Genomic DNA, 18,729 nt, shown 5'->3' with positions numbered 1-18,729 from the left:
CAGTAGTGCGATCTCGGCTCACTGCAGCCTCTGCCTCCTGGGTTCAAGTGATTCTCCTGTCTCAGCCTCCTGAGTAGCTGGGATTATAGGCATGCACCACCATGCCCGGCTAATTTTTGTATTTTTTGTTTTTTTTAGTAGAGATGGGGTTTCACCATGTTAGTCAGGCTAGTCTTGAACTCCTGACCTCGTGATCCACCTGCCTTGGCCTCCCAAAGTGTTAGGATTAAAGGCATGAGCCACTGTGCGTGGCCCTGCTTGTGATATCTTTATGGAATGATGAACAAAGAGTACCCAGGAAGTGGGCACCTATGACAGAGGGACGCCGTGAGGAGGCAGAGTGAGCGGCTTAGAGCAGACTCTGGAGCCTTTGAATTCTCCCCCACTTACCTTGGGCAACCCCCGAGCCTCAGCTTCCTCCTCTGTGATATGGGATAATAATGGTGCCTGTCTCACTGGGTTAATATAAGAGAAGCCACAGTCTGTGGCATATAGTAGGTGCTCACTAAATGTTAGCCTTTATTGTTAGTTTCAGTATCGGCAGGTGGCCTGTGAAAATCAAAGGGCTGCTGAGTGTGGTGGCTCATGCCTGTAACCCCAGCGCTTTGGAGGCCGAGGCAGGTGGATCACCTGAGTTTGGGAGTTTGAGACCAGCCTGGCCAATATGGTGAAACCCTGTCTCTATTAAAAATAATAATAAAAAAAAAATTAGCCGGATGTGGTGGTGGGCACCTGTAATCCCAGCTACTTGAGAGACTGAGGCGGGAGAATCGCTTGAACCCGGGAGGCTAAGGTTGCAGTGAGCCGAGATCACCCACTGCACTCCTGCCTGGGTGCGACAGAGCTAGACTCTGTCAAAAAAAAAAAAAAAAAAAAAAGAGAGAGAGAGAGAAAAATCCAAGGGCCATTGTAATGGATCTTCAGGGAACCAGTCCCATAACCAGCCGAGACACCCAGCCCTGGGGCTGGTGAGTTCAGTGGTTGGCATGGTAGTGAGTGAAGAGGGCACCAATAAACTTGGCTTGAAATTTCAACAGTGCCACATACAAAGTTAATGACTTGGCAAAGGACTCTACCAACTTGAGCCTCAGTTTTGCTCATATGCAAAATGGGACTACACAGCCAACTTGTGCTTGTGAGAATTGGGTGAGAATCCTTGCAGATGTTCCTGGCACATAGTACATACTATCCGCACAAGAATGCCTTTTCTTTGGTATTTGATACTGAGGAGGTGTTAGGTTTTCTGGTGGTCCAGCTGAAACAGAAGCTCTCTAGAACACCTGACACAAGCTGCAGTCCCAATTCTTGTCAGTTACTGCTCTCAGTCCTTGGTTATGAGTGGCCTGGGTTAGAGGCTGTGGACTGCTCCAGGCAGCCGCTGAACACTACAGGAGTTTTGGAGTATGAGCCCAGGCATCTCGGGCTCAGGGAGGAGCTGCTGGGGGCTGCAGATCAAGGTTCAAAGGACATAGGGGAAAGGACAAGTAGAGGTCATCGTGCCCATCCCCTGCCCTTGCCCACCCAGTCCATACAAACAACTGGAGATGAGTCTTGTATATTTCCAGCAGCAGCGAAGATTCCACATCTCCCCTTTCCCTTCCCTGAGTCAGTGGGGAGGAGAACTATAAGGGGAAGGGAGTGAGTTACTGGGGAACTGCTTTGGGGATCCCTGGGTTGGTGCTCTGTGGGGAGAGGAGCAGATCATGGACAGGGATTGGGTTCTTGGGCTGAGCTGGCTGTGAGCAGCCAGTGTCCTCTTTGCCTGCCTCCCACATACCCACAGATGACAGGGTTTTCATTGTGCTTAAAAGTGTAAGCCAGAGTGATATCCTTCCAAGTCCTATGTGTTCCTGACCCCAACCTGGCAAAAATTCCTATGACTTTCAGAATTCTCGAACCTGATCCAGCAAGCCTGCAACCTCCCAGGTTCGCAACCCTCATGCAGCAGCTATCTTCTGAGCTCACTGGGCTCATATGCAATCCAGAAAATCTCCCTATCACCTCCCAGGTTCCACCTGTGATGTAGAAAACTCCCCTGAGCATGCCATGACCTCGAGTTTCCCCTCCTTGACCCGACAAATGTCCCCTGATCTCTTGTGCTCCTGAGGCTGACTCGAAAAATCTTGGCCTCCCCTGGTCTTCACGTTGACCTTCTATGCTTCTGACTTGACTCAGCAACCCTTCCTGAAGAAACCCGACTCTTGTGTATTCTTTATTTACCCAGCAAACTTCCTGGTTCCACTTTTGACCTAGAAAACCTCCCCTGTTTTTAACACCAATCTGGCATATTTCTCTGACTTTCCATTTTTTTATCTGGACTGTGCAAACTCCCTGACCTCTCATGTTGCTGACCCAGCCCAGCGACTCCCTTGCTCTTGCCCAATCTCTCATGTTCCTGACCCAACCCAGCAAATCTCCTCAATCTCTTGTTTCTGACCCTTCCAGAAGACCTCCCAGACCTCCTACGTTCCTGACCTAATCCAGCAACTCCTCTGACCTCCCTGATCTCCTGTGTCCCTGACCCTATCCAGCAAACTCTTCCGACCTCTCCTGTTCTTGGCTCAACCCAGCAAACTACCTTGGCCTGTGGGTACCTCCCATCTTCTCCAGTCCAGCTCAGCAAACCTCCCTAAGAACCTGACTCTACCATTTGTGCTCATCCTGACTCCAGTTTGCTCCATCTCCTCCCCCTCTCCATGGCTGTCCTCAGCCCGGGAACTCTATTCCAAGGCTCTCCCCATACCCGGGTCTGCAAGGGCTCTACAGAAGGGCCCCCACCAAGTCTTACCCAGCGTGACCTCTGCCTGCATGGGCATCGACAGAGCTGGGTGCTTGACCTCGCAGCTGAAGAGGGCCTCGTTGTCGATCTGTGGGTTGAGGGTCCAGGTGAGCAGGGCACGTACTTCCACAGTGCCGTCGCTGCTCGGGGTGCGGCTGTGGCGCAGGAAGTAGGTGGGCTCTGCGCTGTGGACCCAGCGGGGGAACTCACGGCTCACGACCGTCTCTGGTATGTTCTCTGTGGTTGGCTGGAGGAGGATGTTGGGATCTGGGGTCAGGCCACGGGAGGGGCGCTCTGTGTAGGGTAGCCCACCCCGGTTCTCGGTGTCCAGGAGGGACAGTGACTTCTGCATCTTGGTGTCATCCAGGTCACGGTGCAGAAGGCTGCGGAAGGGCCTGCTGTCCTGGAGGGGGCCGGAGCTCGCAGCTGGTGGCTCTGATAGGGGCACTGCGTCGATTTGTTCCCCATCTCGTTTGAAATAAACCTGCCATTGCAAGGAGGGTGTGGGAAAATGATTCTGTGCTACTAACTTCAACCTCCCAATGGGCTCTCCCATGAACTGGGCACAGGATGCCAGTTCTTCCAGAGCGTAGTAGTCTAGACAGTAGCCCTCACCCCACTCCTTTCCCTTCAACACCCCCAAGAACTATGAGCCAGAGTGGTACAATGGGAACACATGCAGGCCCTTGGGGCAGAGGCTTAGCCCAATCCCATCATTTACCAACTGGTGAGGTTTTTTGAGCCTCAGTTTCCTCACTTGTTAAGAGAAGAATAAGACACCTGCTTCATGGGGCTGTTGGATGAGTCAGTGGAACCACGTGGGAAGTGGGGACTTTGGCCTACACCATGGCCAGCCACCTGGGGTCCAAGGGTATGGTCCATGCCCACTCAGGGAGGGCATGGGGATGAGGGAAAAATGGAAGGCACCGGAGATTAAGTGAGATGTTGGGAGAGGATCAGGGAAGAAAGAATCTCTGTGGGTGTGCGTTTTGGAGATGGAAGGCGGAAAACAGGTGCATGTGTGGGAGGAAGCTAGGTGCGGGGATGAGGTGAGAGCAAGCATCTCCTCGCTTTCTCTGCTGATGGGGAACTCAAGTTTTGCGAGGTGGCATTTAATTTAATTTGCTGTCTTTTTATTTTGGTACATGTGCCCAGAGGCCTGAGGGGATTGGGAGTATTTTTAATAAATCAGATAAATAAATCGATAGGGGGGCGGGAGAGGGAAGAGTGGGATGCAGCTCTCTGGGACACAGGTGGGGGAGCGGAAGGAAAGTGTGTGGAGGGAGGGGCTGCAGGGGGGTGAAGGAGGTGGGAGGGGATGGGAGGTATGAAATGTAGGATTTTTGTCGGAGTTCATAATGCCAACAAAGAATCTCTTATGCACATGATAGCCTGCGCTGGTTTTTTTAATTCCCCCATTTATTTTCTTCTTTTCTTTTGTCTGTTTGAAAAGTGCTTTAAATGCAGGTTTGCAATTTATATCAAAGAATTACTTTAAAGTTCTGATGTCTCAGGCAAACATAAGATGCCTGGGATTTGGGGAGATGAGGTTCTTTTGCATGTCTGTATCTGAATGTTTTATTGCCGTGTCACAAATGTCTGGGTAGGCAGACAGGCTGGGTAGGAGGGGTCTTCTTGCAGCCCCTGGGCTGTGAAAAGCCTTTCTTTGTGCCTTTCAGGAAAGGACTTTTTCCTTGTGAGAAAAAAACAGCTTTCCTGATTTTAGGGAGACTAGACCTGTCCATGGCTTCCAAAGGGGAAAATCTGGGGTCACGTCCTGCTTTCAGCAACTGGCTTTGAAGCTACCTTTTTGGGTCCACTTCCTAGGGACTGAGGCTTGTCTCTGTTCCCCTGCCCACCACCCCATCTGTGTCTCTGCACCTCTGCCCACCACCCCACCGGTGTCTCTGCACCTCTGCCCACCACCCCACCTGTCTCTGTGCCCCTGCCCAGTGCCCCACCTGTGTCTCTGCTCCCCTGCCCAGTGCCCCACCTGTGTCTCTGTGCCCCTGCCCAGTGCCCCACCTGTGTCTCTACTCCCCTGCCCACCACCCCACCTGTGTCTCTGCACCTCTGCCCACTGCCCCACCTGTCCCTCTGTGCCTCTGTCCACTGCCCCACCTGTGCCTCTGTGCCCCTGCCCACTGCCCCACCTGTGTCTCTACTCCCCTGCCCACTGCCTCACCTGTGTCTCTGCATACCTGTGCCCTTGCCCGCTGCCTTACCTGTGTCTCTGTGCACCTGCTTACTGCCCTGTCCTGGACCTCTACAGACCCATTTACCAACCTGCCCCAGGTCCCAAGGCAGGGCTGGCCTAGATTCCCAAGGCCGCACCATTGGACCATGCCTGGGAGACAATTGGGTCTGGAATGAGGGGAACCATTTGGCTCCCGTCTTGAACTGTAACCCTATGTACCCATTGCTCTAGCTCCACACCTTGCTAAATCCTAGTACTGTATGAAACTCATAGGATCAAGACCCAAAGTATTATAAAATGTCAAAATTGAAAGGATACGTAGCCCGAAGGTTCTCCACACAGGTTTCATGGAAGCCTACGGGTTCTAAAGAGGTGCTTCACATGTCAATGAGAGTGACTTGGCCTCTCTTCACTTTTAAATGTCATATATATGAGGCTTCCCTGTATATCATTTAGACCAAAAGGGTCCTGGTGCTACTAAAAAAGCTGAAAAACGAATATTGTCCAGCCCCCTCAACTTCCTTGAAGAAACAGAGGCAGAGGTGGGGAGGGGGGATTCCCTGCTCATGGTTGTTCTGGGAGTACAGCAGGGCCGGGACCCCAGCTCTCTGGATGCTGCACCTCCTACCCCACCCCCTTCAAGAGGTCATAAAAAATCTCGTGAACTCCACTGACAAATATCAAAGAAACTACATTGGGTCTAACAAGTTGGTCAAAAAGGAATTTCCTCTCTCTTACCTCCCTTTCTCCCTTCCTTCTCTCCCTTCCATCCTCTCCCTCCTTCTTTCAGATGGACTTCCTGCTGATCACATGGGCTCCTGGGAATGCCAGTGAACCTGGAGCTTGAGACACGGACTTGAGACCTAGCTCTATCAGGAGTGCCATGGTGACTTGGGACAAGCCCCTTTTCCTCTCAGGGCCCCCTTTCATTTGTCTCCGTGGGACTCAATAACTGGGGTCAGGCATGCTGGATCCTGGGCTCCCTGAAAGGCTGCTCCTGCTGTGAAGTTCTAGGACTCTCCCTCCAGGAGGAGTGGGGGTTCTCAGCATGGGGAGACGGGGAGCAACAGGGGCACAGGGATGTCTGGGCTGGTCCGATGGGTAAACGGGATCAGACCAAGGCAGATGGGGACAGAGTCAGCCCTGGCCAACCACTCCCTCTCCAGGCACAGTGGAGACACCTGCAGCTGGACCAGCCCCAAAGCAGGGTGGTCCGGCAGATAGGAAGGAGCTGGGTGCTCCAGGGGTACTCACCGTGGGTGCTGGTTTTCCTCCAGACACGATGCAGACCAGCGTGAAGTTCTGGGCTTGGTAGCGGCTGAAGGGGGCTGGTGTGTCAGCGGCCACCACTTCAATGGAGGTGGGAGGAGCTGCCCCAAAAGGAAGCACAGGAAGACAAGGGCTCAACTGGGAGATTCAGGAAGAGTTCACTGATGACCTAAGATGGGCCAGGTCCATGCTGGGTGCTGGGGGTGGGAGAAGGCAGATGTTGCCAAACTCCAGGGGGTGCCATCGGCACCCACTACAGTGAGGAAGACATCCTTGCTGGGAATATAGACAAGAGCCCTCCCCTCCTGGAGCTTACAGTTTAGTGCAGAAGACACACAGGAATCAAGAGATGGCACAGATCAAAGTGTGAAGTGCATCAGATCCCTGGAGGCATCAGTGTGTTGAAGGGACTGTGCCTGAGCCTGGGAGTTCCAGGCAGATGCTGCTGAAGCAGCCACATTGCTGCTGTGATCTGAGGTCACAAGAGTGGGTGGGAGACAGCGTGGCAGGTAGAAAGAGCTTTGAGTTTTAACAAGCCCTGAGATTCCCAGCTTCTCAAGTAGCTGGGACCACAGGTGTGTGCCACCATACCTGGCTTATTTTTGTGCCAGGGCCCAGCAGTAGGTTGGCCAGGAGACAGCATGGCAGGCCAGGGAGAATGTGGTGCCCAGTGGGGCTGGGCATATGGGCAGGGCACAGAGCATGTGGCGTGCTGTCAGGGGGATTATGACTTGAACTGGCATGCTGGAGCAGGTTATGACATTTTCAGGAATTTTATGAACCAGCGGTTAACTGTCTGTAACTTGTCACAGTGAGTATCTTCACATCACAAAAAACAGCAACTGCTATACTTTGGGGCCTTTCCCCCCTTCCTCTGCCCTAGCCACCAGAGGGCTGATTTATCTTTAAAGCACAGGTTATGGGTTGTTCTTCTTTATCCTGAGAGCAATGGGGAGCCACTGAAGGTTTTCAGTGAGAGCAGTGACATGGTCTGACTTGCATTTGGAAGAGAGTGAAAACAGAGCGGGAATGTCAGCTAGGGAGGACGGTACCGTACACTCGGATGGGGGCAGCTGGACAGCTATTTGTGGCCAGGAGTCTTCCCTTCTGTCCTTTCTGGAAGTTGGCTTATTTTTTTGGCCACTCCTCCCACCCACTCAACCTCTCTTCTCTCCTCATCCACTGCCCCTGGCTGGTTTGTCAAAACCCTTGCTCCCAGACACCGCAGGGCATCACAAGGGGCAGGGACTGGGCCATCAGGCACACTTGGGTCTGAATCCCAGCTCGGTCACCACCACCTTCACATGCTTGGGCAAGTCACCAAAACCGTGAGCCTCAGTCCCCCAATTTGCTAAATGGGAATAATATTAATACTTGGCAGACATTTTTCCAGGACAAAACCAGCTAATGCACATGAAAAGGCTTAGCATATGGTAGGAATTTGCTATTATTGTGATTTCTGCTATTATTTCCCTAACCTCCTCATAAGCAGCAGGACAGGAGCCAGAATCTTAGAGCCTTGCTTGGGAAAAGCTGTCAATTCTGATTTACCTAGCTTAGGGCCATGCGCAGGGAGGGAAGCAGAGAAAATAAAGAGGTATGGGCCTTTCCTTCCTGCAGGAGGTTTTCACTCTAGTTAAGTTTAATTAAATTCGACAAACATTTCCTGACACCTACTAGGTGCCGGGAACGATGCCAGGTGCTGCCAGGAGGTGTCCAGTGATGAAACAGGTGAAGCATTGCAAAGTTCACAGTCAGGTGGGGGCGACAGACACATGGACAACTCTATTTCAAGGCCTAGTGAAATGAAATCAGGTATGAGTCATTCATTCATTCAAGGAGCCAACCCATGCTGTCAGCAAGAGAAGCAGAGCACACAGAAAACAATGGGAGAACAATAGACGGAGAATTGTAATTAAGCATAAGATCGCATAAAACAGATGGCAAGCGGGATAGGAATTCCAAGAAGGGAAAAACACACCAGAACACGTCAATTACCTAGAAATTGCAGATTCTGCCATCTAACTTTTCCAAAACTCAACCGAAAACCTGGATCCCACACAAGAACCCACAACGGCTAACTCTTAGGAATCAGGACCTGTTTTGAGTTCTTAACGAGTGTGCATTCTTTCTGTCTTCACCACCAGTCTACAAGCTGCGTTTATTTATTCCCATTTTACAGATGGGGAAACTTAAGAGGTGAAGCAACTTGCTCAGACTCCCTCACGGTGCCAGTATGAACAAGAGCCAGGATTTGAACTCAGGCAGTCTGACTCCAGAGCCCAGCCTCTGACATGAAGCTGAGCCACCTCAACCTTTGGGAAGAAAAAGGGAGCCTGTATCTATTGGTGCCTTTAGATGTAAGTACACATTTGAACCACCAGGAACATTCGCTTACCTTCCATGGATGCCTTATAATCCAGTTCCATTAGGAACTGGTGCTGTGGGTGGCTCTAGTTACTCAGTTACCCCAAAGATCAGTGACCTCTGCAGTTAGAGCTTAGCACAAAACTCTGGCATGGCTCATGATGGCAGGTGAATAGGTATCAGGATACACTCCAGGATACACTCTGAGCCTAGAGGCTCAGAACCAGGCAGCCGACTCCTTTAAAATCACTCATTCATTCTTTCTTACCTTCACTGAGCAAATAGAGATCAGACACCTAGAACTGTCCTGAGAGGAGAGGATTGCTTCTCCTTTTTTTTTTCTTTCTTCGCCTGCCTGCCTGCCTGCCTGCCTGCCTGCCTGCCTGCCTGCCTTCCTTCCTTCCTTCCTTCCTTCCTCCTTCCTTCCTTCTTTCTTTCTTTCTTTCCTGTATTTCTTTCTTTCTTTGAGGCAGGGTCTCACTCTGTTACCCAGGCTGGAGTGAAGTGGCACAATCATGGCTCACGGCAGCCTTGACCTCCTGGGCTCAAGTGATCAGTTGTCCTGCCTCAGCCTCTCGAGTAGCTGGGACCACAGGTGTGTGCCACCACACCTGTTTTTTTTTTTTTTTTTTTTTTTTTTTATGTTTTGTAGAGCTAGGGTCTTGCTGTGTTGTCCAAGCTGGTCTTGAATTCCTGGCCTCAAGCGATCCTCCCAACTTAGCCTCCCAAAGTGTTGGGATTACAGGTGTGAGCCACTATGCCTGGCTTCTTAGAGGTTTGCTTTGAAGAGTAAATGTGATGGCACATGTAAGTTACCTGCAAGGCAGGGTAGCAATTTTAATTATTTGTGTGACTATGAATAAGGGAGGTAGTATAGGACAATGCCTAAGGAGGTGGGCTGTAGATCAGACTAGCCAGATTTCAAAGATCAGCTGTACCACTTACTGGCTGTGTGACCTTGGGCAAGTTACTTAACCTCTCTGAGCCTGGTTTCCTGATCTGAAAAATGGAATTATAAGATACTTGTGAAGATTCAGTAATGTAGTGCCTGCAAAGTGTTTTGAAAGTGCACCCAATACATATTAGCTGTGCTTATTGTCAGCGTGACTTATTAACATTCTTATTTGAGCCTCCTTGCTAAGGACTGGGAGAATAAAACATGGTCGTACCTTTGGGGCATTCACAGTTTAGTGAGGAGATCAGAAAATGCCCTAGATTTCGGCTGTCCCATAGAGCAGCCACATACCCCATGCGGCTGGGGAGCACCTGAAATGTGGTTTGTTCAAGTTCACATGTGCTGTAAGTATAAAACTGAAGTCTTAATTTTTTTAAGAAGTGCATAAGATATATTGATAACATGTTGACATGATAATATTTTGGATATATTGGGTTTAATAAATATATTACTAGAATTAATTTCACCTTTTCTTTTTTAAACTTATCTTAATGTGGTTATTAGAAAACTTACAGTGACATATGTAGTTTACATTATATTTCTGTTGGACAACTCTGGTCTAGACTTTCCATTTTATAAGTAAGCAAACTGAGATCAGAGAGAGGCACAGGTTTGGCTACAATCATACCCTAAGTCAGTGGCAGAGCCTGGAATGGCCCCTAGCCTTCCAAATCCTGGGTTCTTTGCACAGTATGGTGCTTACACCCCCCACCCCCCCCAAACATTCACACACACTCTGGAGATCTGCACCTGAGTCACACGCACCACCCACACAGACCCTGACTGGAGCTGTGTTTCCATCCCTCGTTATATTTCTGAGCAGATGTTAGCAATATGTACAGCTAATCAAGCTCATAAGACAATAACAGATTTCAGTTGTATGGACGATGACATAGCGGAGCTGTTAATATCAGCACGGACAGCTCAGGCTTCCCACACCCTCCCCATCAATATCCTCCCATCAGTGAGTCCTAGGAAAATGTCACTCTGCATCTCACCTCCTGTCTCCTGGTGGAGGGCTCTGAGTGCCGGCAGTCAGGGAGCCATCTCCATCCAGGAGTCCCTGGCTCCTGAAAGATGCTTCACCCTTCACGTCACTATTAGCATCTCCCTCTTCTTTTCTTTTTGCCTTCTCTTGACCAAGTACGTAGTTCCCACCCGCATAGCCCAACAAAAGCCAGTTTCAGAGCTTCAGAGTCTACAGCCTTCCTTCACTTAGGCTTCCCCTATTACATTCCTATTCCCACCCCACTCCCACTCTCCACCTCCTCCTCCACCTCATTCCCATCCCCATCCCCACCTCATCCCCCATCTCCATTCCAATCCCCATCCGCATTCCTACCCTCACCCTCATCCCCATTCATTTCCCCATTTTATACATATCCCCATCCCCATATCCATCTTCATCTGCTTCCTTATCTTTATCCCCATTTCCACCCTCATCCCCACTCCATCTTCATCTCCATCTCCTTCCCTGTCTTTATTACCATCCCCAACCCCATCTTCATCTCCAAACCCATATCTACCTCCATCCCCAACCCCAGTCCCATCTCCATCTCCATCTCCTCCCCCATCTTTATCTCCATCCCCATCCCAATCTCCTCCCCATCTCAATCTCAATCTCCTTCTCTATTCTTATCTATGCCCATCTCCATCTCTATCTCCATCCCATCCCCATCCACATCCCCTTCCCCCTCCTCATCTCCATTCCCATTTCTATCCCCACCTCCACTCCATCTCCATTCTCATCTCTGTCTCTATCCTCACATTCAGCTCCATTTCCATCCCTCCCCATCCTCAATCTCCATCCCTTATTCTCTCCTCATTTCTGTCTCCATCTCAAGACCAACTTCAACTCCATCTCCTCCCCCATCTCTATCCCACCTCCATTCCTATCACCACTTCTATTCCTGTCCCCACACTTATCTCTATCACATCTCTATCCTCATCTCCAACTCAATTCTCATTTCTGTTTCCATCCCATCTCCAACCCAATACCATCTCCATTCTCATCGTCATTCCCATCCCTGTTACAGTCTCTGGCCAAGGTCAAAAGCCAGCAGCTTTTTATGTGCCCTATGCCTGGGATGGATCTCATGCCCCAGGAAGTGTTCAATCAAAGGTGGAAGATCAGCTGTGAACACAGATATCAACTCTACATGACTTCCTGGACAAGAATAATCCCAAATACAAAGTCAGGTAACAGTGTAATGAACAGTGTAAGGTGAGGCCACCTGCCTGTGTGCCACTGTATTCCAGGAGATCCAGGTGGCAAAGAATCATCAACGAAGACCCCTGGCTCACCAATCTCCCTCCCACTCTTCTGTTATCACCTATAGACAATGATGTCCAGTGCTCCCACCATCAGGGCCTCATTTTTGTGGCCTTTGAGGCTGTGTTTTCTGAAATGCCTGTGGCAGTGCAATGCTCTCTGGGGTGTGTGTGGCGGGGGTGGGTGAGTAAACACACTCATCACACTCATCGCACCTTTCATCTGAAATGACCCTTCTAAGGTGAAGGGACACCAAGCAGGCATATTTTGCTTGGGGAAGAATAAAAAGTAGTCGTAATTGTAGTAGTAATAGTAAGAATCTAGGCCAGGTGCAGGGGCTCACACCCGTAATCCCAGGACTTTGGGAGGCTGAGGCAAGCGGATCACCTGAGGTCGGGAGTTCAAGACCAGCCTGGCCAACATGGAGAAACCGTGTCTCCACTAAAAATATGCAATTAGCTGGGTGTGGTGGCACATGCTTATAATCCCAGCTACTCAGAAGGATGAGGCAGGAGAATCGCTTGAACCCGGAAGGCGGAGGTTGCAGTGAGCTGAGATTGTGCCATTGCACTGCAGCCTGGGCAACAAGAGTGAAACTCCGTCTCAAAAAAAAAAAAAGAGTCTAGACATGGGAAGAGCTTCGTAATTTACAAACTACTTACAGATACATTATTCCACTTGCGTAACACCAGACCTGGGTGGTAGGAAAGGCTGACCCCATTCTATAAGTCCACGGTGATGATCAACCAAGGACACCACCACAAAACTCCCTTAAATCCACCGATCCCTGCCCCCACCCCCAACCAAACCAGTTGATTTTCTAGTTTATTTTTTTATTTTGCCTTCAGAGGAGAGAATTGCTGCTAGAAGTTTCCATGAATAATTTTTTCTAGCATCGGGAAAGGTAAAGTGGCTTCCATCTGACACAGCTGCATGTCACAGCCAACCTCCATCACTCCTGTTCCATGGCCACCAAGGGAAGCAGGAGTTGAAGTTATTTTAGACTCAACAGTTAACATCGACACAGGGAGGTAATGGTCGGATGATCGGTTTTATGAAATTAACTCTGAAATATTGCCTGTCTTTATCTTGAAAGCAGAACTTTATTTCGGTCATCGTAACTCACTTTGGAGACAATGCGGCAGCTCCTCTTTGCTCTGTAAATCATCCCGCGGCCTTTGAAATTTGGGAACACAAACCTGATCTGATATAAATCTCAGAATTGTTGGAGAGGGAAATCTGCCCCACGCCTGTGTCAAACTGTGAGTACTAGAGTTAAATTCTCTTCCATGAGGTCCGCTCCCACTTCTCCCAGGGTGCTGGCTCTAATAGAGTCAGACTAAGGTTCTAGCCCAGGCTCTGCTCCCAACATCCCATAGAACTTTGGGCAAATCAGTTGATGCCTCTGGTCATCAGTCTTCCCATCTATCAGATGAGTTCAATAAGACATACCCTGCCAGCCTCTCAGCTTCCAGGGTTTTTGAGAGGAGAAGCAAATGGAAAAATAAACATAAACCTTCTGTAAGGATAGCAAAGTGCTGAGCAAACAGGAAAGCTTTAATTATATTATCTCTCCAACGGCCCATGCCCCTCTCTTGGCTGAGAACAAGGTATAGGGGAATTTCTTTCCCTCCCAGGAGTAACCATTGTCTCGAGGAAGGGAAAATCTCTCCAGCTCCTTGGGTAACACTCTACTAAGGTGCTTAGCACACTCCGGCTCCCAGTGTCATTCATCATGGGGTGGTAATCAATTAGGTTTGGGGGAAGGATGGGGGAGGGGAGAGACAAGTTCAAAATTATATTGTTTGCAAAAAATCCATTCTTTCCTCTCAGCATGCCTGCTCTATTGACTGCCTTCCTTTTCAATCAGCTTTTAGTCATTACACCATATTTCACAAAAGAAGAAAACCACCTTCTTAATATAAAAATGTCCATGAATATAAATGTCCCTCCACGTTCCCTACTTTAATTTCTTTCTTTTTTTTTCTTTTGGTTCCACACATCTTAGTTTCTTCCCCATCATCTCCACTAGCCTGTCTCTCTGCTCCTTCAAGAACCTGCTCAAAAGAGCACCTCCTCTGGGAAGCCCTCCCTGCTTCGGCAATGCTGAGCTGCCTGTGGTTCCCTCTTCACTTTGCTCATCTCCTCTGTGCCCTGCACACACTGGGCCTTCTGCTGATTAACTCCACCTCATCCTTTAAGGCTGGCCTCAGATGTTGCGTCCTCCAGGCAGCCTTCCCAGGTTTTTCCAGACGGGGTTAGAGCCTCTCCTCTGGGTGCCTGGAGCACCCTGTGCTTTTCATACTCCTTGCTGCTTGTTATTCTGTTCTGGGTCAACATCTGCCTCCCCACTAGAGTGCATGTTCCCTGGAAGTTGGAGCTTTGTCTTTCTTCCACCTAGCCTCAGAGCTAGTGTCGCCCAGCCATGTAATAGGGGTTCAATTTCAAGGTCTGTTTGTTTCCTTCATTTCTCCCAGCACAGGAAAGAACATAGCCCGTCTGTGGAAGAAAATTCCAGAAGACCCTGCAGTGCTGTAGACCTTGCTCCCTTCTCCAACATTTACACCTTGACCAATACTCACCCTCCCATCACCATGCGCCAAACACACTGAGACATTTTTCTCTTTGGGTCTATGAACACACTCAGCTCTTTCCAGCCACAGGGCCTTTGCATCTGCAGCTGCCTCTGCCTGAAGTCTTTCACTCAGCTTTTTAGCCTGGCTGAGGCTTGTCAGGACTTTCAAGAAGTCTCAGCTCAAATGTCACCCCTCAATCTGAGCTAAGCTCTCTTTTGTTTGGGGCCCCAGCATTTTGCATATTTTCTTCATAGAGCACCTCACAGTGTATAATTATCTCACATATCGGTTCACACACATCTCTTTTCCTCCGACACCCTCACTAGAGTGTAAGCAACACGAGGCCAGGGAAGGCTTCTTACCTGTGGCCGCACCCAAGAGCCTGGCACACCAGGATTTGCTCGATACTTATTTTCCAAGTGAATGAGTGAATGTATTGGGGGGAAGGGCCCAGGCATCCTTCCCTCCAATCCCTGCCCAAGTTGGAAGGGCTGAAATCTCCAGCCCCATCCTAAGCCCCTCTCTCCCAGCAGAGACCCGAAGAGACAGATCACACCAGTGGGAGGGTGTCCCTGGCAAGAAAAAGAGAGAGGGAAAAAAAAGTGCAGCTCTTTGGTTTATGGGAAAATTAAATATTGAACTGAGTAGTAACAGCAGCCAAGGGAAAAAAAAAAAAAACCACAAAAAGCCCCCAAATGGAGCCGCCGTCAGTGACAGGAGAGATAAACGCTGCGTCTGTGCTTATATGGGCTGCAATGGGCCCTTTTATGTGGCAGCTGCTGAGCTGAATCTAACCCCACCCCCAAACTTGAAAGCGGCCATGGGAGCTCCTGTGCTTGGTGCAGTGGCGAGGGGTGGGGGGCCTGGGGTCCAGGTCATTGCTGGAATCTGAGATGGGGGCTGTTCTGAGTGGAGCGGGTTCATGAGGGATTCCAGTGGCTGTGGGCATCATCCACCCACACTGCCTCTGCTCTGCAGGGAGGTGCCTGGAAGCACCCGCTCACCTGCCTTGCCCCTCCCCTGCCAGCTGTTGTGCTTTCGAAGTGGTAGAAGATAAAATTAACGGCCCCAACTGGAGGCTCTGGCTGGCTGCTCTGGGGGAACAAGGCGGGTGCTGCAGACGGGGAAGGCAGCCTTCTAGGCAGTGAGTCAGTGAAGCTGGGTGGAGCGGACCCAACCGAGGCTATTGCTGGTGGAGAAATAAAATGCCGCACACCTGTAAAGAAAGGGGTGGTGGGCAGCCCAGGCCACAGAGGTTTTGTGTTGGATCTAGATTTGTATTCTAGCACTATTTTCAAGACTAGTCCTTTAACCTGGTGGTTCTCCAAGTGTGTTCCCTGGACCACCTGGGAGCTTATCCGGACCACCTGGGAGCTTATCCCGACCACCTGGGAGCTTATCCGAATCACCTGGGAGCTTATTAGAAACACAAGTCCTTGATCCCCATTCCAGACCTGCCCAACCTGGGATGGGGTGGGGTCCAGAAGTCCCCACCCTGAGTTTTAACAAGCCCTGAGATTCTAATACAAGTTCAAATATGTGGACCGCTGCTTTAATCTATCTAAGCTTCAGTTAGTGCATCTCTAAATTAGGGTCCTAAGAACTACTTTATGGTGCAATTATGTGAACTAGGGGCTTGGTTCATAGTAGGTGCTCAGTAAACAGGAGCGAAGATGATTACTGATAGAAAACGAAAGGCTTGGGGGAATTGGAGAAGCTTAGCCAGGCTACCCTAGGCCTCAGCAGAGGGGCACAGGGGAGAACCCTCTGGAGCCTCCCTGGCCCTATACGCTGATTGGGTCAAAGGACTTCAAATCCCCAAAGCTCCACTCCCCACAACCGGTGCAACTTTCTACTTATGGCTTGGTTGGCTACTTGTCAATGTCGCCAGTTTTCTGATTGGCCCCCTAGGCCTCTAGGCCCATGCAGACCCTTTCTGCCCCTGGAGTTTTGCTGGCTGGAAGCAGCCTGCCCCGCAGCCTGTGGGTGGCCGCTGCCTGCAACTGCCTCCGCTCTGTAGTTTATGTGGCAATAGAGAGAATGTGTTTAAGCCCCACGACAGGTGCCGTGTCTGCAGAGATGAAATCTATGGAGTGTAATATGAATCTGGTTTTTTTTTTTTTATTTTTTTTTGAGACGGAGTCTGGCTCTGTCACCCAGGCTGGAGTGCAGTGGCGCAATTTCGGCTCACTGCAAGCTCCGCCTCCCGGGTTCACGCCATTCTCCTGCCTCAGCCTCTCCGAGTAGCTGGGACTACAGGCGCCCGCCACCACGCCCGGCTAATTTTTTTGTATTTTTAGTAGAGACGGGGTTTCACCGTGGTCTCGATCTCCTGACCTCGTGATCCGCCCGCCTCAGCCTCCCAAAGTGCTGGGATTACAAGCGTGAGCCACCGCGCCCGGCTATGAATCTGTTTTAAAAAGCAGCAAAGCTAGCCAATTTGGGGGATGTTTTCAATATATCCGAGAGGTGAGTATTACACACATGGGCAATTTCACCAGGTACCATACTTGCAGCTTTATGAGAGAAGCCTCTGGAAGCCCACGGAAGCTTGGGGAGGCAGGTAGGGAGGCACATGGAAGAACTGGCCAGTGGCAGAGCACCAGCTCCTTATAAGCTGTTGTTCGTCCTCCCGGCAGAGAGCAGTGGGCTGGGCTTGGAGGCTCTGGGCAGACCCCTCTTCATCTTCCCCCAGCGTGCAAAACCTCTGTCCCTTCCAGGAAAACTGTGTACAGGCCTTGGCTTTCTGAGGCTTAGAACAGAGCTTAACCCTGGCCTTGAAGACCTAGGGCCTGGGAAACCTGGGTCCGAGGTCACAGCCCTTCTGCTTAGAAGCCGTGTGCCCTTGAGTCCATTGATGGCTTCCTGCCCACCCCCACCCCCCACCCATAGAATGAAGATGGCACGGGTGGCTGTCTCATGCAAGGGTGGGGAATGAAGTACTGCCACTTAGCCAGCAGAAAGGCAATTCTAGTTGTTACGGCTTTTTAAATTTATTATTGTGTCTGGGGAAGAGGTGTCAACCGAGAGTCAGGGGGCTGAAGATTCTGTCTCGGCTTTGCCGTGGACTTTCTCTGTGACATGGCCGTCATTTTCCCCTCCCTGGGTCTCGGTTTCCTCATCCAGACAGTTAGAGGTGCAGAACAAGGTGTCGAAGGGCCCACGTGTCCTCTGAATTTCTCAGTGGTAAGAAGGCCTCATGTGTTTCCACAGCTCAGTGCTCTGAGCCACTCCCAGCCTCTGGACCACCCCCAGCACCACTGGGCCACTCCTGCCGATCTCCCCACAGAGCCCCTATCTCCCCCTGCACTCACGGCCTGGCTCAGAGCCTTCCTTCAAGCGGGAGATTTCCCGGGGTGGGGGGGCACTGTGGCCGCGTCTTTCCTGTCCTATCAGCATTTTAGGATTGATTTCCTGAGTCAGAGAGCAAGTAAATCATTCTTGCCGCTTGCTCCTCATAAAGCAATTTCCAGGGGAGATGACGTGGGTGAGTGGGGAGGAACTGTAGAGAAGGGCGTTTTGTGGGAGGGGGATTTTTTTTTGTGGGAGGGGGATGCATTTTTTTTCTCCTTGACATTGTACTCTGCAAATTTCCAAACCTACCAAAAAGTTCGAGTAATTGTACAATGAACATTCATGCACCCATCACTCAGGTTCTGCAATGAACATGGAACTGCGTTTGCTTGATTGAATATCTCTCGGATTGCATCTTTGTAAAGAGCTGGGTGAGGCAGATCGAGGCCTCATTCCCAAAGGAACACAACCTCTGGCCAGGGTGGCAGGGCTTGATTGAGAGTGGCGGTGTCTCAGAGATCCAGTGCCTGAGGCCTCTTCCCCTGGCCTTGCCATGAACCAGGTATTGGGACCTCCAATGCACTTTTGTTCCCTAGGAAATACTCTCTCCACCCTCACTCCTGCTCCCCACCCACAGGCTGCTGCAGGGAGCGTCCCCTGGCCCGTCTGGCTCTTGAGGCATCCTGGCCATGGGCTCCCTATATCCGATGGATGGATGGCACTGGATTCGGGGTCTCTCCTTCCCTCTCTGCCTGTGGCCAAGCCAGGTGGACAGTGGGTGAGCAGGGCCTGTGACAGCCTGGAGGAGCGAGGGCCCTTTCTTCACCACCCCCTGCTTCCTCAGGACTGGGCACAGCAGTGGACCTTCCATGGGCTCAGGGCAAGGGCTGACGATTGTATCGTGGTTCTGACACCTACCAGCTGGGTGACCTTGGCAAGTCACTTATCCCTGCTGCACCTCATTTTTGTCGTGTGATTTGTTATTTTTTTAATTTAGTTTTTTTTTTTTTTTTTTTTTTT

At 50.4% G+C, this 18,729-nt stretch overlaps 1 protein-coding gene across 3 annotated transcripts in view; it reads right to left on the bottom strand.

Moving 5' to 3' along the window:
- Positions 1 to 18,729, bottom strand: part of IGSF21 (immunoglobin superfamily member 21) — a 275,822-nt gene that overhangs the window by 9,971 nt on the left and 247,122 nt on the right. For all 3 annotated transcript variants that reach the window (XM_032759092.2, XM_058443781.1, XM_032759093.2), the window contains 2 exons: positions 6,231 to 6,346; positions 2,789 to 3,263 (listed from right to left, as the gene is read on the bottom strand). In XM_032759092.2, the coding sequence (XP_032614983.1) occupies positions 2,789 to 3,263; positions 6,231 to 6,346 (591 nt within the window). The remainder of the gene's footprint in view (positions 1 to 2,788; positions 3,264 to 6,230; positions 6,347 to 18,729) is intronic.

The sequence above is a fragment of the Hylobates moloch genome, unplaced genomic scaffold (assembly GCF_009828535.3).
Source record: "Hylobates moloch isolate HMO894 unplaced genomic scaffold, HMol_V3 SCAFFOLD_9, whole genome shotgun sequence".
Lineage (NCBI taxonomy): Eukaryota > Metazoa > Chordata > Mammalia > Primates > Hylobatidae > Hylobates > Hylobates moloch.
This window is presented reverse-complemented; position numbering and strand designations above follow the sequence as displayed.